The 22,632-nt window shown below is 38.3% G+C and overlaps 1 protein-coding gene across 4 annotated transcripts; it reads right to left on the bottom strand.

Moving 5' to 3' along the window:
- Positions 1-148: 148 nt before the first annotated feature.
- On the bottom strand, positions 149-9,425 carry si:ch211-63p21.3. 4 transcript variants are annotated; one of them, XM_073907915.1, is made up of 7 exons: positions 9,120-9,425; positions 8,285-9,018; positions 8,104-8,142; positions 7,658-8,011; positions 4,909-5,262; positions 4,373-4,752; positions 149-1,879 (listed from the first exon to the last, which is right to left on the bottom strand). In XM_073907915.1, the coding sequence occupies exons 3-6, from the start codon at positions 8,138-8,140 to the stop codon at positions 4,391-4,393; spliced, it is 1,107 nt and encodes a 368-aa protein (XP_073764016.1). In that variant the 5' UTR covers positions 8,141-8,142; positions 8,285-9,018; positions 9,120-9,425; the 3' UTR covers positions 149-1,879; positions 4,373-4,390. The 4 variants fall into 4 exon arrangements, 3 of the variants coding, with proteins under 3 accessions (XP_073764016.1, XP_073764015.1, XP_068078914.1); XR_012382990.1 differs by lacking the exon at positions 149-1,879 and adding an exon at positions 3,438-3,490 and having other exon boundaries at positions 3,666-4,752; positions 8,285-9,209; XM_073907914.1 differs by lacking the exons at positions 8,285-9,018; positions 9,120-9,425 and having other exon boundaries at positions 149-4,752; positions 8,104-8,211.
- Positions 9,426-22,632: the final 13,207 nt, after the last annotated feature.

Here is a 22,632-nt window from a genome sequence, read left to right as displayed (position 1 = left end):
GCAGAAACACTCAGGAAGCTGAAATTTCCACACTAATCTGAGTCAAACAAATCAACAATAAAGACTCGTTAATTTATGCACTACACTTAATTTTCTGATTACTGTGATAGTGGAGAGACATTAGCAAATAAACAGGAGACAAGAACACTGACTGTAGATCAGTTTATTTCATCTGATGTTCTGTTTATTTCATGATTTAGGATCAATCACATTTTATACCCAAACTTCTCTCTGCCTTTCTGAATAAAGCAGATTTCATTCAGCTGAGACACAAATCATGATTTACTGAAGATCTGCTGCTCACAGAATCACATTCAGCAAAACATACAGAGACCAAACACCAACAGATCTAGAAAACACACTGAAAACACACACATCACATCTAAAGAATCTTACACCTTAAATCAAAGAACCTTAAACCTTTATCTTAAACATTGGTGTTAAAACTTTAACAGCACAAGATATTATGACAGATAAAGCACAGAAACAAAACATTTGGTTATTTTTAAGCACAAACAGCAGATTTACTCTGAAAATTTAAAAGAATAAATCAAACATATAAAAGTTGAAAACAGTGAATGTGAGTGAACACACAGACACAACTCTGTTTACTCAGACATAAGCTTGACTTGCATTTGAAGTTCTTTTGGCATCCTTTGGAGTGTGGCTTTAATAGACAATTATGGATGAGCTTCAAAATCTAGACCTCTTCACTATCGTTATACACTACTTGACAAAAGTCTTGTCACCTATCCAAGTTTTAGGAACAACGAAAATTATCTTGACTTCTAGTTGATCATTTGGTATCAGAAGTGACTTATATGAAAGGCAAAGGCCTCTAGATGACGCTTATTTGACCACAATAAAATATGATCATGCCTTGATTATTAATAATTTCATTGAGGCAGTAAGGTTTGACTTTGCTTAGACTAAACTGTCATCACTGAACAGAAATAATGTCTAGTATAGAGTATAAATTCCTGCTGCAGTGGAGACAGAGGCTGCGTCCGAAACCGCCTACTACTCAGTAGGTACTGCATTTGAATTTAAACGTACTACTCAGCCGTTAGAAAAGTGCGTTCTATACAGTATGAACATGAAAAGTATAAATGGAATTCGGACGTACTACATCCGCCATTTTGTCATGGTCATGTGACCTACCTGCGTCAATTGCGTCGCTTTACTCCCATTTATGAATTCGCTCGCGGGGCATCATGGGATAGCGCAGCATGCATGGGATGCGCACTCTAGAATATCGCCGGAAGTAGTAAGTCATCCGGGTACTTCTCGCATACTGATTTTCGAATTCTATGAATTCGTACATACTACTCGGCTCGCATACTGATTTTAGCGTACTATAAAGTATGGAAGTATGCGGTTTCGGACGCAGCCAGAATGAATATTGTGTCTGACTCCATCATGAGCTTGGAGGACTGCATCCATACATCTCTGACTCAAATCACTGATTAAGAAAGTCATCTGGAATGTCAGAGAAAGTGTTTTTGCAGGACTCCCAGAGTTCATCAAGAACCTTTGTGTTCATCTTTAATGCCTCCTCTTCCATCTTACCCCAGAGATGCTCAATAATGTTCATGTCTGGTGACTGGGCTGGCCAATCCTGGAGCACCTTGACCTTCTTTCAGGAGCTTTGATGTGGAGGCTGAAGTATGAGAAGGAGCGCTATCCTGCTGGAGAATTGTCCCTCTCCTGTGGTTTGTAATGTAATGAGCAGCACAAATGTCTTGACACCTCAGGCTGTTGATGTTGTCGTTCACTTTGCAGATCTCTCTCACGCCCCCATACTGAACCTTATTTTTCCTTCACCAAACTTGACTGATTTCAGTGAGAATCTTGGTCCATGTGGGTTCCAGTAGGTCTTCTGCAGTATATGTGATGATCGGGATGCAGATCAACAGATGATTCATCAGAAAAATCAACCTTCTGACACTTTTACACATGATCAACTAGAAGTCAAGTTATTATGTGTTGCTCTTACAACTGAGATCTACGAAGACCCGGAAGGGACGTGATGGTGGAAGGAAAAAAATGGGTGGAAGAAAAAAAAACTGAGTAGGAGAAAAAAAAACAGAGTGATAGAAGAGTGATAGATTTCCTGTTCACTTCATACATTTCAACCCTCCTGTTTTTTGCCAGGATTCTCCCTTTATTTTACCATTCTATACTACTATTATCCTATCAATAATTATTTCTTGTGTATTTTTGATCTTGAAAGAGCATTGAAATTAATATAAAAACGTCTGCATTCACTTTCTTTCCAGTAAAGCTGTGCGTCGATCACCGCCCTTCATACACAACCTCTGAATCAGCGAATGCATGTATTCGAATGCACTCTGTATGATAAACTGATCCCAGATCAGCTTCTGTACATGCCATTTACAGTGACACCTCTATTATCAAACAAGTGATAAGCAGCAAATGACTCTCTCGTGTTGTTTTGTGTGATAACAGAGGTGTCTGTAAGAATGCACAGATCTGTTCCGGATGAGGCCGATAACAGTAGTGTCGTCTGCAAACTTAATGAGTTTGATGGAGGGGTCTTTTGCGGTGCAGTCATTGGTGCACAGGGAGTAGAGCAGCGGGGTGAGAACACATCCCTAGGGGGCACCAGTGCTGATGGTGCGGCTGTCGATGTGATCACGCCCATTCTGACTAGCTGTTGTCTATCTGTCAGAAATCTGGTGATCCATTGTCAGACAGAGCTAGGAACAGAGAGCTGGGTCAGTTTGTAATCGAACAGTGATAGGACGATGGTGTTAAAGGCAGAAGTCCACAAACAGAATCCTTGCGTAGTTCCCTGGTTAGTTGTAGGGTATAATGCAGTCCCATGTTGACTGCATCATCCACAAACCGGTTTGATCTATAGGCAAACTTTAGTAACTGTTTGTGCTCATTTAAGAGAAAATTAGTTGTTTAAAATAAAACAAGCTGGACGGACATATTTACATATTATTAAGTGTATTCGTCTGTTTAAACTCACCTGAATCCCAAACTGTCCTGCACTTTCTTTAAATCTACAGAAGCTGATCTGGCATCTGTTTATCATACGGAGCATGTCTGTATACATGTATTTGCCGATTCAGAGTTTGCATATGAAGATCGATGCACACTTTAATGGAATGAAAGTGAATGCAGAACTTTTATATTAATTTCAGCGTACTTTCAAGATTAAAAATACACAAGAAATATGGGAAAATACTTAATGATAGGATGATAGTGGGATAGAATGGTAAAATAAGGGAGAATCCCAGCAAAAACAGGAGGGTATACATGTATGAAGTGAACAGAAAGTGTTTGTGGAAAAGCTTCTTTTCAATGCAAAAACTTATTTTCTCCCGCTCAGTTTTTTTTTCCTTTCTCCCATTTTTTTTTTCTTCTCACCATCACGTTTTTTGTGGGTCTCCGTAGAGATCAATGACAAGACTTCTGTCAGGTAGTGTAGACATTAGGACAGGGGTGTCCAATCTCAGTCCTGGCGGGCCGGTGTCCTGTATACGTTTGGCTCCGACTTCCTTCAACACACTTGCTTGTGAGTTGCTAGTATACCCAGAAAGAGCTTGATTAGCTGATTCGGTTGTGTTTATTTGGGGTTAGAACTAAAATATGCAGTACACCGGCCCTCCAGGACCAAGTTTGGGCACCTCTACATTAGGAGGACAAGGATATTTTGATTTATATTTATTAGAGTGTAACTGTTTGCTGTTATTTTGTATATTATGAATATAAGTTGTCTGCTTTCTAAGATAATTTTTTGTTGTGGAGAAAATAAGCTACATGTATTAGTTGTGAATTTATTTGGTTTGGGACTTTCATTTTGAAATCTCTGCGATTGTATGAATTGGCTGATTGCCCATGAGGTTATGACTTCCTCTTAGCAAGCGATCGGCAAACATGAGTTGTTTGCATGTGCTCGTCAATGGATGTATTGACTTCAACGAGGACTTCAACAAGTGATTTAAGAAGCATTCAGGACCATTTCTTTTATATAGCATGAAGCCAACGAGGCATTTTGCTTTATATTTGTATGTTGTGTTTAAAGTTTCTAAAATTTGTTTGTTTGTTTACGGATGTTTTGATTTGTATTAAGTACATTTGTTTTGTATTCATTGTTTAAATTTCACGGTGGATTTGGGGGAAAAAGCCAACAAATAAACCAGTAACATGGAAACCACTTGTGCTAGCGTATGCTTGAGGGAAATTACAGGCTTATTTACATTTTTCTTTTGTGCGAATCATCCTATTAAACATTTGTTAAACAACAATAATAGCATGTCATAAAAATCTGACTGTTGTCCACATTTAAAAATAATGCAATGTGAAAACTGAATGGAAGTGAATGGAAGTAAACACCTACAATCTCACATCTTTTCTCTCAGTAGTTAGTGCAGATGAAGTTGAGTCTATGAGATTCAGGAAGGCTGATCCAGGTCTGATTTCCTCCAGACTGAACTGCTCCTTTTCTGTTCTCCAGTTTGCAGTTTTCCGGTGTGCTGCCGTTCCCTGGAGCCCAGTTCTGATAGCACACCATGTCTCCATTCACCCAGAGCCACATGTTCACGCTGCAGAAGTTGTGTAAACCCAACCACACCGCCTCAGTAGACGCCAGTTTAACCACGTTCATCACACGACGCTGCATCTCCACTGACTGAACCGAGACCAGATCCACATGATCCTGTCTGCAGTATCTCAGAGCTTCAGACCACGACAGATTCTGCTGGATCACAATCAGTTTATCTGGACACAAAACAAAGCAGAAACTAGAGAGAGACTGATCAACAACAACATGCAGAACAAACACTGTGGAGGAATTTGACATGTCAGACATGTAGAGTCAACTTTAAGAGATCTGGAGCTGATGATGGATTGAGTGTGTTTGGAGGATCTGCTCACCTTCATGACATATAAAAGGAAACTGGTTATTGGAAATAGCATAAAAGTATATAGCCCATTGTCCCTGACTGAACTGTTCAACTGCCGCACGGTGTTCGTTAGTTTGACTTCTAGGTTGACCAGGTTTCCAGTATCTGAATGAGGAGCTGCTCTGATCTGACCACTGCCATGTGTCTCTGAACAGACCGATCCAGACTGCAGATCCAGATATCTGACTGTCATTAATGAACTTCTCCAGCTGTTGATTCTCATTCTGGTTCCTCACACTGACCAGATCAATGTGATTCTGTCTGCAGTAACTCTGAGCGTCTCTCCAGTTCATCGTCTGATTGACAAACACCAGTCCTCCGCTCACTTTAATGGATGAAAGAATGAACAGAAGCATCATCAGAAAGGCTTTTGTTACCAGTTGAGTGAGTTTATATACATGTTAATATTACTGAGACCTGCCACAACAGAACATCTGACATGAATATATACAAAATCATATAATGTGTTCATTCATCAGGGGTCACCACAGCGGAATGAACTGACAACTATTTTAGCATATGTTTTACACAGCAGATGCTCTTACAGCCGCAACCATCACTGGTCTGGACAAATATTCACAATACATTTACACATGTATAATAATGTGATTTATATTCAGTAATGCATTATTTTATTACTGCATGTGATAATATATGCTACCGCTTGTGTACTGTCTACTTAACATGTTTATACTTATGCTGTATATTTCAACAAGTGATTCTACTCTTTATTTAAATAACATTTAATGACATTTTCATAACTTATTTGATGTTTTCAGAAATGCAGCTTGTTAATCAATAACACATGCAGTAGGGCTGTAACGATACACGATATGAAATCGAAATCGGTGTGATAAGGGAGAATCGCGACACACCCCGTACCTTTCCAATAACGTCACGCGTGCCTGCAAAAGTTGAGCTAGTTGAAGAAGAACGTGAGGAAACACTTTTTTCCGCTCGACATTACGAGCACTGCTCCGTTTAAGCCCTCGCAATTAGCGTTTAACCGGGAGAGCTCGCACTGAGCTCTTAGTAAGGGACCGTCTGAATGGAATATCAAAAACAAAACCAACTTAACCCCGCTTGACAACAGACAATGGCAGAAACATTGCCAGTGCTGTCAAAGCATTGTTGTTAATGTGGCTGCGCAGAGAGGGATGGGTGTTCACCAGATGCCCCGACTCCTCTGCAGAGGAAACTTTTCTGTAACCGTGCTGTGCGCTTTCTGTTTGAACCTTTGGGAGTTAACGTTACGTGCTGACTGACAGCGTGATGCGTGAGGTCAGGAAACAGGACGAAGCTTTCAGTTAAGATGAACACAGTTTCTATAGTTATACTTTATTTAGAGATAAAGTATGACTCTGTATATAATCACTCTATCTTGCTGGAGTTTATAGCCGTTTCGCTTTACTTCAGGACGCATTAATGCCTGCACATTAATGCAATAGCATATTTAAATAGCAAAACTGTTTACAAAAAGTCAACATATGCGCGCGTGTTGTTGTTGTCTTTTCATTATGCAGCACGCGCACTTGAACCGCGAGGGAGAGAGAGGAAACCATCAGGACTTATTCTTTAAAATAAGGATTTCTATTAAAAATGTAAAAAAGTTTTGTGATTATAATAATAACAGCTGGGGCATTAAATAAATGCATATTTTCCGTGGAGCGGGCAATTTGAGGAAGTCTGCGATTTTTATTTGACGGAAGAAAAAACTTGATTGGAAAAATACAGCCTATGCCGGTTATTTAAAAGAATCAGTCAGTATTTTCGTTTTGTAATATAAATTAATTATTTAAGTGAAAATAATTTAGGGCAGTCCTATTTATTTTATTCATTTTATTTAGATTATTCTGCTCTTCTGAGCTAAACACTGCAGGTGCGTGAAGACGCTCTGTTGTTCTGTTCTGTTATTAATATGCTAGCATATAAAAATAAATCAGTATTTTAAAATGCAATATTTAATGTGTCAGACACAAAATAGACACGTTAATTTGTTCAATATAAAATTAATAGTAATCTGACCAGTTAACCGGTAATAACCGATTAATGAGCGGCGATTGTCGGTTAGCAAAATTAACGAAATGAGCATCCCTATCAGCCAATTAATTTACTTTTTTATGTAAGAGAACTTGATTGAAAAAGAATTTTCAACATGCTTGAACCATCTACAAAATGAAGTTTAGTTATGTTTGATTTTTCAACAGTATTTTTTTTACAAAGAAAACAGAAGTGATATAGCTTTGGCTATTTATTTATTTTATATATGGCTATATATATTGTTAATAATTTGCATAGTTAATATTGTTCTTTGATGTTTAGTTTATAAAGATTTTTCAAATGTTATTTAATAAAAAATAGTTTTAAAAATCTTTTTTTTCCCCACCCCACACGAAAAAAAAAATCGTGTTACGAACCAAATCGTGGGTTTGGTGTATCGTTACAGCCCTAACGCAGTATGAACATACTAATTATTTATTCATTTATTATTATTTTTATTAGAAAAGCAATATATATATATATATATATATATATATATATATATATTTTTTTTTTTTTTTTTATTTAAACTCTACTCTTCAGTTCAAAAGTAACATAAAAAACAAACAGAACACACTTTTTTTCATCTAGTTTTTCATAAATTAAAATGTATAGGATAATATATAACATTTTCTAGCATAATCACATATATATTTTATTTCATAAGGGTTTGTACTCACTGTTGTAGCAGATGAAAGTCCAGGTGGCAGTACATGCCCCAACAAACCACTTTCCATTAATCATAACAGCACAATTATCACTGCTGTATGGTTGTCCAGATGCCCAGTTCAGAAAGAGCACAGAATCACCTGAAGACCAATGCCAATTACTAACATTTGTACCCTGAAGACCAATCCAGACAACTCCATAATTTACGTCCAAACTGTTCTTCAGCTGGTTCATGTCATTCATGTTGTCAACAGTGGCCAGATCTGTGTAATTCTCTCTGCAGTATCTCTGAGCTTCAGTCCAGTTCTTGTTCTCATTTATGAAGTGATACTGACGCTGAACACATTCAGATATGGAGCAGAGAGCTGTGAAAGAGACACTTTGCTTTAATGATGTTCAGAACAGAGTCAAACCTAATGAAACTATAAACCATAAATAAAACTACAAACACACTCACCAATGAGGAGAAGAGGGAAATATAGAGTCTGAGCCATTTCTGAAGAAGAAAAAAAACATCCATTTAGGAGTAAAACATGTCAGTAAAAGAGAAGCATTAATGCAGAATACACAATCAATATGAACCTCAACAGATGTCAGAAGTGTGTTTGTGTGTATAATGTAGATGTGTGTGTTGTTACTTCAGAGCTGGTGTGTTTCTGTCCTCAGTCTGATGTTTCTGTCTTCAGACCGTGATTCTTCTATATCTGCACTCATCCGTCGTTCAGCATATCAAATCATTTGTTTATTTCTCTGAACAGAGGACTTTGTCAGTTTTCTTCCTCATTTACATGTTTCTGTACTCCTGTGTGTTCATTTGAATGTGGTCAAGAGTCTGTATGTCATTCATGATACAGCATTTCCATACTGACTACTGTGAAACTGTGTAAAAATCCCCCATAAAATTAGCACTTCCTTTTATTGTAATTTTTACTTTCACTGTTTCTTGTGCACAGGGGTGATAGTGGAACTTTTAAAGCTAGCAGGGACTTTGCAAAGTTCCAGTGATCTGTTTCATGGTCAGGGTGAAGATAGATGAAAGCTGGACAGCACAGGTTTTTAGACTGGTGAGAAACTATCTGGGCCTTCCCTTATCTTCTTGCAGTGAGCAGCAGTAAGGCAGAGAGAGGAGGTGTGAAGGGTGAAGGTCAGAGTGATCAGAATCTTGGAATTTACAACATCAGTAAAGAAGAAGGTCTTACATCCGTGGTTTAATCAGTTTTTGTTAATGCTTAGAAGAGGGTGGCACCGTGGCTCAGTAGTTAGCAAGAAGGTCACTGGTTCGAGTCCCGGGTGGGCCAGTTGGCATTTCTGTGTGGAGTTTGCATGTTCTTCCTGTGTTGGTGTGGGTTTCCTCCAGGTGCTCCGGTGTCCCCTACAGTCCAAAGTCATGCGCAATAGGGGAATTGATAAACTAAATTGTAGTGTATGAGTGTGTGTAAATGTGAGTTTGTGTGTGTGGGTGTTTCCTGTTACTGGGTTGCAGCTGGAAAAGCATCTGCTGTGTAAAACATATGCCAGAATAGTTGGTGGTTCATTCCACTGTTGCAACCTCTGAAATAGAGACTAAGCCGAAGGAAAATGAATGAATGAAGGAATAATGTGTATAAGCCCAGGACTAATGAGGATAATCGTGAAGCTGAAGATAAGCAGCCCAGAGCTGACTTTAGATTTGATAAAAAAATATATGACCATTGCATTTCTTACTTCATTCACATGTACTTCACTTGTTGTATATCATTTGCTTTTCCAGTTTTGTTCAATGTAAACATTGTAATCAGTATAAAGAAATGTAATGCCTACCTAAGCTTTGATATGCATATTTGAGCAAGAACGTACAATTCCACGACTTTGCCATCAGCCGGCCATATATCATAGGTGTTAATCCTCCCATTTTTCCAAGGATTTTCACATATTTTACAGTTCTATACTGCTATCATCCCGTAAAGGTATTTTCCTGTTTTTCTCCCGTATTTTTAATCTTTCTTTGAAGGAAGGCAATAACATTAAAGAACCGATATGCAACCCAATTTGCCAAACCACCAGGGGGCGCCCCTTGCTATTAATTGTGAATCTGTTCTGTGCTTTTGTTTTATTTAGGCATAGAAACACTTTGAAATAAATTTGAAAATGTGTAATTCCTTTTCTTTTCATTACAGGCACCGTCGCCCCTACTTTGCAATCCTCAAAACAGTCTGTTTATATAGCGGTGCGTGACTGTCAGACGTGCTCCATAGTGATAAATAGACGCTGTTTCCCAAACGGATTCTGTACATGCGATTAGAAGTGGAGCGAAAGTCTGTAGCTTAGCCCTTCTGATCTCCTTTGTCTTTGTGTTTTTGTCATGTTTGTACAAGCCTTTATCCTCACTCCTGTAGGCATCCTCTTAAAGGCTGAGTTATACTTTTGTGTTAAGCGTACACGTATGCTATGGCGCAGCCCACGTGTTGACGCATAGCCCTACACTGTGACCGTCGTTGCGCTGACATGCACCTCTCAAAAATGTAACTACACATAGCAAAGCTCTGTTATTGGTCGACTTGGTAGCGCTGATGAGTCTGGGAGGGACTAAGTGCCGCGCGAATGGCGCGAGCCCAATGGAGCGATTGTTTACAAGTGTGGAGTACCGTGAAGGAGCTCCTGATGGAAAGTTTTGTTTTGTGTTTACCTCATAGTTAAAGTTGTTGCACGTCCGCCGGTTCCTGCCTCAAAATGAGCGAGTTTGAGCCACTTGTACATCCAGGAAGTGTTCAGGAAAAGCAAAACAGCAGAGAAGACACTCCACACAGAGGAACATTTACACCTCACTGCCAACTAGCGTTTCGGAAGTGTTAATGCAGACCGACAGAGACGCAGAGAAGTATAAATGCACATCTGCGCGCGTTGCATGCGCCGTGGGTTAGGCTGGTCACTTGACGCAGAAGTATAAACCAGGCTTTAGTCTGGCGAAGCTGTTTAAATTTTTTATTGAACCACGGTGTGTCCCTTTTGTAGGTAATAGAAGTCCTTGTAGGAATGCACTTGTCCTCACAGAACTATAGCAGTACCTTAGTAAATAAGTATGTTTTTAAAAAGGTACCTGTCTAAGCAACAGTCTTTAACTAAGAGGCCTAAATATCCTACAGGGACAGAAGAAGCTGGCAGTGCACAAATATCTGTCAACAGGAAATTACTGATATAATCTGGTTAGTCTGATGTAAAGAAAAACAACATGAGTTTATCCTCCTCATTTGTTTGTTTGACTGTGACAGTTTACCATAGATCATTGAATGTGGTGTTGTATAATATCAAGGAAATGCAAATATCCTGCTTGCTTATTTGTTTACATAGTGTCAATTTTTTTTCCAATAAATGCCTTATAATGTGTCCAGTATTTGTTAGTCGTGTGTGTGTGTGTGTGTGTGTGTGTGTTGGTAGTAAATGATGACAGGCTTTTCACAGAATTGTGTGTGTGTGGTTTTACTCCTAATCTAAAATGACCCCCAGACCTCTAGATTCAGGACAAAATTTCAGAAATTACAACATACATTAGTGAAGAAGATGATCTTACATCTGTGGAGAACAACAGAAGTTTCAGTAGTTTAATTAGTTTTTGTTAATACCCATGAGACTGGGACATGGTGGCTCAGCGGTTAGCACTGTGGCCTCACAGCAAGAAGGTCTCAAGTTTGAGTCTCAGCTGGGCCAGTTGGCATTTCTGTGTGGAGTTTGCATGTTCTCCCCATGTTGGCGTGGGTTTCCGGCGGTTGCTCTGGTTTCCCCACAAGTCCAAACAATGTTTAATATAAAGTAATGTAATGCGGTAGGCATAGGTCAGCTTTAATTTGCATATATGAGTAAGAAGATACAGTTCCACATGTTTGTCATATTGGAGAGCAGAATGTAAATAATGCAACTGAACCAGATTTGACTAGCAAATGATTGTCTTGTTTCAAGCTGTACTACGCTTTTGAACAAGAAAAACAAAATTACAATATCATAGAATACTGAAGCTCATAACACATTGCAAGATTAGGATTTAATTACAGCAGTTCAGACTGCAGTTCTGCCGAATAACTTAAAGGTATGAGTATGATGGTGAAAACTACATTTCTAGTCAAACCATCCTTCTGCAATCTTATACCAATAACGGAAATAAGGGCAGTTATAATAGAGCTTTGCTATTAGGTGATTGTATTGTATTGCATTCATTCATTTTCTTGTCGGCTTAGTCCCTTTATTAATCAGGGGTCGCCACAGTGGAATGAACCGCCAACTTATCCAGCACATTGTATGCAGCAGATGCCCTTCCAGCCGCAACTCATCTCTGGGAAACTATTATATAGCAATATGAAGCAAATTAATTATTGATGTTAAATTAAAAGTACTTGAAAATGAAATTATTTAATGACAATATTTAATGGCGATAAAAATATTAGTGGCCCGTCGGCACAATAGCCTAGTGGTTAGCTCATCGACATATGGTGCTGTAGCACTTCAGGATGTCCCGAGTTCGAATGCCGGCTTGAGGACATTCCCCGTCCCTACCCCCTCTCTCTCTCCCACTTCGCTTTCTGTCTGAAATACTGTCCTATCCACTTAATAAAGACAAAAAGGCCAAAAATAAATCTTAAAAAATAAATAAATAAATAAAAATACTAGTGGCCTAAGACTTTTTCACAGTACTGTATATGACGATATTTAGCTGAGGTGCAGCTATCTGCAAACCTGGAATCTGAGGGCTCAAAAAATCTCGTCACCAATCTCGGTCCTGGAGGGCCGGTGTCCCTGCAGGGTTTAGCTCCAACTTGCTTCAACACACCTGCCTGGATGATTCAAGTATACCAAGTTAGAGCTTGATTAGCTTGTTCAGGTGTGTTTGATTAGGGCTGGAGCTTAAATCTGCAGGACACCGGCCCTCCAGGAACAAGTTTGGTGACCACTGATGTAAATATTGTCACCTTGAACATTGACATTAAGTTCTTGGTAAAGCATATTACTCATCAAAAACTGATTTATAACATGTATTGATGGAACATGATCTTACTGTCCATTTTCTAAATCTATTCTAAACACTCAAAGCCTAGGAACACCATCCCAACTGTGAAATATGGGGGCGGCAGCATCATGTTTTGCTGCAGGAGGGACTGGTCCACTTCACAGCATAGGTGGCATCATGAAGAAAGAACATTATGGAGAAATACTGAAGCAACATCTCAAGACATCAGCCAGGAAATTAAAACTTGGCCACAAATGGGTCTTCCAAACAGACCATGACCCTAAGCATACTGCCAAATTAGTTCAAATATGCTTTAAGGACAATAGAGTGAATGTTTTGAAGTGGCCATCACAAAGCCCTGATCTCAATCCTATAGAACATTTGTGGGAAGATTTGAAAAAGCTTGTGCGAGCAAGACAGCCAACAAATCTGACTCAGTTACACCAATTCTGTCAGGAGGAATGTGCCAAAAAACTTGCAAACTATTGTGAGAAGCTTGTGGAAGGATACCCAAAACATTTGACCAAAGTTGTACAGTTTAAAACCAAAGCTGAACAAATACCAAGGAAATGTGTGTAAACTTTTGACTGTCTGGAAATTAATTAAAAACATTCTTCCAAAAAATTCTCTCATTAATCTGGCATTTAGCAAATGTCAATCATTTAGCTATTCCTGACGGACCTAAAATAGTAAACGTTTAGTATAATTTACCATCAGACACTTTAAAAAAAAAGGTAATGTTCCTTTTTTTAGAGTATATGTACACTTCTGCTTTACACTGTAAATAGATACACTTCAGGCTTCTCCATGTGTTTAAAGTGTGAATGTGCGAGACAGCAGATGGAAACACAGGGTGCTTTAAGTGCTTCAAACAGAGAGCAAATGTCACTGTCAGCCTTGGACTGAAAACCTGCTGGAGACGCCAAGAGGACACAGAGACTCAGACTCAGAGAATATGCTCACACTGTGACTCTGTTAATGCCTCTATTAATCTTCATAATTCATACTATTACTCCAACATTATCTGGATATTAACCCTTGTGTATTGTTCAAATGGACTCCCCTTTGGTTAGGTTGGTGGCTAATTGTGGTTCATTGACTTCCATTATAAACACATTTTTTGATTGCAAAGCCAGGACAGCATTTGATTATGCATTCTTGATTGCTTCGTCATCCCTGTTGGAAAGAGGTAAAACTTTTTACTGTTGAAACAACATGGTACTGCGTGTGTGTGTGTGTGTGTGTGTGTGTGCTGAACAAAGCTGAGTGTCTCTTGAGTGATTCACTCCCTCTGGCTCTCGGCACAAGGACGAGTGCAGTGTGTGTTTAATGACAAACAAGAACAGAAGCAGAGCAACACCTACAGACCATCAGCTAAGTGCACTCAATGAAGAGATGATAGATAGATAGATAGATAGATAGATAGATAGATAGATAGATAGATAGATAGATAGATAGATAGATAGATAGATAGATAGATAGATAGATAGATAGATAGATAGAAAGATAGATTGATTGATTGATTGATTGATTGATTGGTTGATGGATTGATAGATATATGGGTGGATGGATGGATAGATCAACGAATGAACAGAGAGATGGATGGGTGGATGGATAATTGAATACAGTAGATGAATGGATAGATAGATGGATGGAAACAGTAGATTGATAGTTGGATGGATGGATAGATGGATGGATACATAAGGTACATGGATGGATGGACAAATAAACAGAGACATGGATGGGTAGATAGATGAACAAATGAATCAACAGATGAATGCATACAGTAGAAGGATGGATAGATAAATAGATGGATAGACAGATGAATGAATGGATAAAAACAGTAGATGGATAGTTGGATGGATATAGATATATACATGGATGCTTACTTAAGATTCATGGATGGATGTATAGATGGATGGATATTTGAATGGATGAATACAGCAGTAGATAGATAGATAGATAGATAGATAGATAGATAGATAGATAGATAGATAGATAGATAGATAGATAGATAGATAGATAGATAGACTAAATGGATGGATAGATGGACAGATCAATGGACTGACGGACTGATGGATAAATATATGGATGGATGGATGGATGGATGGATGGATACAGTAAATGATGGATAGATGGATGCAGGGACATATGGATGGATAGGTGAATACATACAGTAGATGAATGTATGGGTAGATGGACAGATTGATGGACGAATTGATAGATGGATGGATGGATGGATGGATGGGTGAATAAATACAGCGGATGGATGGATGGTTGCATAGACAGAAGGATGGATGGGTGAATAAATATAGTAGATGGATGGATTAGTAGATGGACAGATCGATGGACGGATGTATAGATAGATATATGGATAGATGGATGCATGGATGGATCAATACAGTAGATGGATGGATGGATGGATGGATGGATGGGTGAATAAATACAGCAGATGCATGAATTAATGGATGGATAGATATACAAATGGATAGATACAGTTGATAGATGATGGATGGATAGACATATTGATATATAGATGGATGGATGGATAAGATCTATGGATAGATGGACTGACAGATAGACAGAATGATATATAGATAGATGAATGGATGGACGAAATGACATAGATAGGTAGATAGATAGATAGATAGATAGATAGATAGATAGATAGATAGATAGATAGATAGATAGATCATTGTGTTGTTAAAAGCAGAAAATGAGACACAATCTGTTAAACTATACTTTTAATTCTATGAAAATCTAGACAGAGACTCGTTTTACAGAATTATTTACACAATCCCTTATTCAGAGGGAAGAAAACAACAGAAGATAGAGAGGAAAATTAATGAACATGAGCTGTAAAAATACACCAGACAGAGGTAAAGACAGACACAACAGTAGAGAGAACGCTAAAGTTGAACTTGTGATGATGCATGATGGGAAATGACTGCCTGATCTTACAAAAAAACATAAGTATTTTACGTTTTGCCAGTAGGTAAATAATTCGTACGAAATTATACGATTTTAAAAAAAGAGGCGTGGCACCTAACCCCACCCCTAAACCCAACCGTCATTGGAGGATGAGCAAGTCGTACTAAATTGTACGAATTAGATCGTACGAATTCATACGAAATAGCCACTAAATCAACAAGTTATGAATTACCGTGAGATTGTGTTGGAAATGAAGCAGACTCAGAGTTGTGCTTCTGTCAGTTAGGGCGCACTCACACTATGCTATCCGAACCGTGCCCAGGCCCGTTTCCTGGATCGCTTGAGAAGTATGAGTGCTCTGAATCGGGCTCAGACACGGTTCACTTGGCCGGCCCTGGCCCGGTTGGAAGAGCGCGGTTCACTTGTGCAAAACGCAGCAAAGCCCGAAACTGAAAGCAATGCGTGAGTTTTAAGACTGTTTCATATGGATTTATTAATCATTCTTACTGTTCAGTGAACACAAACTGTTGTAGTTTATGACATACGCAAACCCCTCACTGCACGACAGCTGCACCTTCAGCAAACCTCCTAATTCCTGCAGCATGAGTGCTTTATGATTGTTTATGAGTGTCAAAAGTGGCGGATCTGTTCGGCGAAATATTTGACTGTGTGTCACCACATATCAAAGGACTTAAACGATATAACTAAGGAAGTCCCCACTGTGCTGAGCGAGAACAGCGCAGCATCGATGACGTAAGTGTGCCCAGGCCCGAATGTATTGTGAGTGTGGGCCGTCGGGGGAGACGGACGGGGTTTCAAGCATGCTTTGGGCCGGTTCAAGGCAACTGTACATAGTGTGAGTACGCACTTTCGGATGTGGGGAAAACAGCAGCATTTTTATAGCAAACAAACAATAACACAGAGGAGCAAAGGCAGATGCAAACACAGATGAACAGATAAACAGACTCCTGATGGAATTTTTACAGCCAAACAAGTTGGTAAAAAGATTGAGGACTTTGCATAGTTGATTGCTCGATGTTCAGCCCACATGTGGCGATGGGCTATTGGCTTGATGTTTTTCTTTCACCCACACACACACACACACACACACACACACATATGGCTGTATTTCTGATGACACCGAGAGACACTCATTCCCTTCTGCAAGATGCTTTTGCTGAGGTGAAAGTCAACATGAAGGCAACCTACTTCACAAATATTCACAGGCTTATTGTGTGCCACTGAAGATGTTTTCAGTAATGTAAAAACTCGTCTAGTGCAGAATGCTGAAATGACTTTATTTACTTTTTTGTGCTGTTAAACTATCTAAATAAATCATGGGGCTGTTGAATGCTTGATTCTGATTGGCTGTGGATAATTATGAGCGTAGGAATGGATTTTACTCAGAATTAAAATGTGTTCTGTAATCAAAACAACCCTGGATTCTGGAGGAAAAGGCCCAGGATAGAATCTGACACTCTCTTGCCCTCATCCCTAAACTCTTCTTCCCCTCTGGTATTGATAAATCCTCAGGTATGACTAGTAATGATGTTTTGTTCACTATCTTTGATCAATTTTGATGAAATCCCAACAGATGAGTAAATTTTGAAGTCACTGGTTAACTTTGACAAAATAACCACTTATTGCTTTCACAGGAAAGAGAAGGATGAAATATCTCTGGGTTGCAAGTCTGTATCCGGACCAGCCCATAGTGAAGAGCTCTTAAGCTCAACACTATATACTTTGGACTTTCATCTATACTCTTAGGGTTCTTTCACACCTACACTTTTGTTTGGGAACGTATCTCTTTTGCCCAGTTAGCGCGGTTCGTTTGGCATATGTGAACAGGGCAATCACGCTCTGTTCCGCGCCAAAGTAATCGCTCCGAGATCGCTTGAATGAGGTGGTCTTGGCTCGATTGAAACGAACCCTGGAGCGGTTCGATTGCAGTGAGAAAGCAATCCGATCTGAGCGTGGTTGTATCACAGTGTTTTATGGATATGTAATAGGCATACGGCTATATGAAGAGAGAATTATGAGTATGGCAGGAAGTTTCGCGAATCTCCGGATGCCCGCAAACGAGTGATGATCTCCCGGTAATCTCGCGTCTCCCTCCCGGTCCTCAAATAGGCATCGTCACGCACCCTTCTCACCCCTCCCCACCGCATCTCTCCTCAGACACGTCGCACGCGCACTCTGTCAATCACCACCAAACCACCACCTCTCCTGACAGCTGAGCGGGACGCTGCAAAATAAACCCTGACACTCTGACCAATGTAAGGAGAGTTTACTCGCACGTGACTTGTTACAGCTCTTTTGGTCCGATTAGAAACTTTGCAGTGTGAAAGCGAACCGCTCCAAGAGCAAAGAGCAACACTGTAACAATTGTAATCTCTGTTTCGGATCAACTGAAACGATTCACAGGTGTGAAAGCACCCTTAGATTTATCCTTGAGTCATTGATGTTCTGCATTTACTTCCGAATTGGCTTTCATTGTTTGATTCTGTAACTCACGAGATACACTTTTACCTGGTAAATAAGTGTTAACCTTTTTGATGAACTCTGGAGTCTTCCGAATTCAGTGTATCCAGTAGATTAAGTGGAGTCTGCACTACGTGAAGTTTCACAAACTAATTTTGAGAGGAGCAAGTGATATGATCGACCACAGCTGGTCTCTCATCTACAATCATTAGTGAGCCAATCAGATTAATAGAAACTCACTATAAAGCTGGCTTTTCCTCCCATAGACTTCCATTCATACGCACGCGAATGCGTCAGACCGGAAACGCTTACTTGCCATAAATAAATGACTAAAACTTGTTACACTTAATGAATTACTTAAATATTGTTATAAATATTGTTATGAAATATTGTTATAAATCAAGTTTGTCAAACTTAATTCATTTAATTGTAACAAGTTAAACTAATTGTTTTAAGTTTTCGCTTTTTACAGTGTATACGGCGGCTATTAATTCAGACTTCAACTGTAGGCTGTCCACCAAAACACCTTAACTCTTTCTGATTCTGACTGTAAGGATGTGCACATTTGTAAAGCTGCTTTTGCATGATAATTACTGAAAATATTATGAAAAGAGCCACACAAATAACCTTGAGTTGAATTAAATCTGAAAACTTCTATGTAATTGCCTTTATTTTTGTTTGACGTCAAGCTGCTAAAGAAGCATTGAGCTGTTCCTGTGTGTGACTCAGTGTTTCTGAATCTCTCTGAGCAGATTGTGATGGCTAATGCAGTGAGGGTTGCAGTGAACCAGGAGAGATTTTGCTCTTGTGGTGAATTTGACCTTCATCCAGTTCAAAAAACCTCCTCGAACTCAGCAAACGCCCACTTTACAGCATCACACCGACGCCTGATGGAGAACATCTACTCTTTTATGTCCTGTTTTCTTGCTTACTCGGAAAAACGCATCATTTTATGAAGATGTTACAGTCGATATAAAAGCAGCTTTCCTCAAATCTTCCTGATTTTTATTGTACAAAATTGGAAAATTATATACTTTTATTATAGTTTAATATTTTCTATTTTATTTATTTTATAGATTTCCAATTTTGATGAGCCAATACCTATTTTTAAAGCACTATAATTGACAGCATATACACACAAAAATATACTTTCATTGAAATTTTTTAAAATAAAAGTGTTAATAACAGTCATTCAAAAATAAATTTAGATTTTTAATTTAATTTTTAACGTTAATATTTCTATTATTTTTATAATGCATTTATATATTTTTATTTAAAAATATATTCATAATGAAAATGACATTTTCCAAAATCTGCAATGACACAAACAAAACATGTCATTTTAAAATGATGAGTAAAATAGTTTGAAACATATTTGTATTTTTTTCTTGTATCACAAAAGTCCAAAGATTATACATGCTTATGAAATATGGAATCAGCTTCCAGAAATGATCAGATGGGCTCCAACATTAGGCCCATTCAAATCAAGACTGAAAACACATCTGTTTACAGTTTTTCTTGTTTGCTTTGACCTGGTTAAAGAAACTAAGTTCCACTTCATTTTCATTTTCACTATCCCAGCAGAGCAGAAGACCGGTCTTGCAAATGTGTAAACCCTTTCTCATTGGGTTGACACATTTTCCGCTCCATTTTTCAAAACGGTTAACACGGATGTCATTCAAGCAGTCCAAACTTCATTGTTTTAGCTATGGTAACCAAACAGAAACCATCCATTCCTAACCATTAGAAACTACCAAGTTCAGTATGAATTCAATGAAGCACCGATTTGATACTCCTTCACACAAATCTTCACTTAGCTATCAGTCTGCAAACATTAAAATGGTGGAAGGTCTGTGTTGTTCTGTGCCAGCATGGATGGAGGAGGTCAATAGTGGCTATTTCCTATACTCCTAATATATTTGACTGTATATTGGTTTACATGTGTTTTCTCTAATATTTACAACATTTTATTAGTTTTTTTCTTTTTTTCTGCTTTCTGCTACTTTTTTCTTTTTTTAATTTTATTTTTATTTTTTTTTACGGTATTTTAGTTTTCAGCCACAGTTTGAAAAATGTCATGAATTCAATAGAAGTTTAATCAAAGCATTTCTTATTCTTGATCCAATTCTTTGCAAAAAGGCCAATTTGACAGCCCAAATAGAATTCACACTGAGTTCTGTATTTTGTTTTTTGTTGTCCGTTGTCTAATGAATAATTGAAAGAGCTCATATACTTGTTTGCAAGTTGTGTTGTTTGAAGGTAAAACTAGCTTTTGTTGCATATTTTAAATGTTTTGACACGTTATGTGCATTTTGCAAGCATAATGTTTCATTTTGACCATGAGTGCCGCTGTTTAGGCCTGTGTGTTAACTGTTTTGAAAATGTGGAGTTTCAGTTGACGGCTGCATCAAAGCAAACAAGAAAAACTGCAGCTGTGCCTTTACTGAATGAGCACTGTGCTGCGTCCCACAGATTGCACTATCATGTTTTTCTCTTCTTCTTCATTCTTTTATATTACATTTTTACCTGTTTTTGTTTTTTTTACGCATTTTTATTATTTGTTTTTATTTTTATTTTACTTGTTTCTTTTATTCTTGTTAATTTAAAGCACTTTGAATTGCCACTGTGTATGAAATGTGCTATATAAATAAACTTGCCTTGCCTATATAAGTACAAGGTAATATTTATATGTACAGTTTTGCAGACCATATTATAATTTTATATTTTTATTTTAAATTTTTTCGTTTTCTCTGGAAGCAATTCATATATTTTAAGTCACACGGCAAACATCTTTAAAAAAATAGCTTTAAAGAAAAAAAAATTACAGTGACTTCAATTAGATTTTAAACCTGACTGTCATATTAATCTGTCAAATAAATAATCTTGTTCCAACCCTGACAAGACTTTCCCTTCTGTTTGACGTCAAGGCTATTCAGTCGGTATTTCTGACATTATTCTGAAATAACTCAATGCTTTATCTACTAAAGATCGTACACTTTATACCATCACAACAAACCCTGATTAAAAAAAGTACAGTTAATCTGTTATTTCTTGTTGGCTCATAAAATCTGGCACATTAAAGAAATTAAATTTGCTAAATCCCTTCATGTTGACTTCATATCTGCAAAAGCATTCATAGTAAAACCATACATTATACATTATTAGTAATGTTTCCTGTTTGGGTGTTAAAGATACTGCAGGTCTGCTGAATGCTTGATTCTGATTGGCAGATGAGCAGATAAATGCACAGCTAAAGTAGTTCCGGCAGGTTTAAAGCGCATTGCAGCTCCATATCACTACGCTGAATTATTCAGTAGTATCTGAATGCAGCCTTCATGATGTGAACTGAGATTGCAGACTCAATGGAGATAGTGACGTCACTGTGAGGGTTAGTGGTGGGGTTAGCACATTAAAAGGCATTGCATGCAGCTCAGATTGCATCTGCACCAAGTCTGCAGCCAGACCCCTCTCCAACTATTAGTTATTTCACAGTCAAAATCACATTAAAACACAACTGAAGGCTTTGGATGAAACTATGCTAAACACCAGCGCAGTTGGAGGATGAAAACCTGACGAGAGTCTTAAGTACAACATGTAAACAGTGACTTTAGCAGACTATTGCACTCCAGCATGTTGAACTATTGGAAAATAACGCAACCCCAATGTGTAACCACTTCAGTTATGCGGTATAATTTCAATAATTCAACAGTCTGTTGTCAGTGATTCCTAATTATTACACTTAATGGTGCCATGAAGGTTTTTAGATGTTATCATCGGTATGCTAATGTTTCTAAAACAGTGACAAAATTCACATTTAGAAGATAATAACCTGATATAAACATCCAAAGCTTCCAGTTTGCCACTTCTGCCTGAGTGGATCAATGATTGTTTTGACGTCAGTTCATACTTCAGTTTCTTATCAAATCTTCTGACCAATCAAATGCTCTCAAGCGTCTGAGGCTTTTCATTTGATTCGCTTGAGTTCAATCACTCTTTTCAGCAGAGCTGTGAGAAAAACAAAAGGCTATTGGCTGTTTTTTGAAAAGGGGAGGGGCTACTCTATGTCTTGCCCTCTCTTCATGATTCAATTGAGATTACCTCGAATATCAAATTAAAAAAAATTAACATTTCAAAGCACTTCACGAGACCTTTAACGGCCCATTCACACAGAGCGTCAGCTTCAGCGCATCCCATTTACTTTGAATGGGTGACGCCAGGCGTTGCCGATCTGCATTGTGGATCCGTCGGCTCAGCTTTAGAGGTGTTGCTCGCTGCAAAAGTTGGAACTTGCTCCACTTTTCAAACACTGACGGAAGCGTCAGCCAATCAGATTGCTGTATGCAAATACACCATCTCAGACAGTGGCCTATTGCTGACTAATTTTATTGGCTGATGCTGCTATGACGATCATGTCAGCCCCAACTTCAGACATGCGTTCTGGTAAGCGTTGACGCTGAAGCACCGTGTGAATCGGGCATAACTGTTGATTTTTGAAACTTTTTTAATTCTCAGAATATTTCGCAACTTTTAAAAAACTAAACATGCATTTCATTGGTCATTATTATTTGAGTATTTCCTATTATATAAAAATATAGGACC

This window comes from Danio rerio, chromosome 7 (genome assembly GCF_049306965.1).
Source record: "Danio rerio strain Tuebingen ecotype United States chromosome 7, GRCz12tu, whole genome shotgun sequence".
In the NCBI taxonomy this organism is placed as follows: domain Eukaryota; kingdom Metazoa; phylum Chordata; class Actinopteri; order Cypriniformes; family Danionidae; genus Danio; species Danio rerio.
Note: the sequence above shows the minus strand (reverse complement) of the source record. Positions and strands in the feature narration are given on the sequence as shown.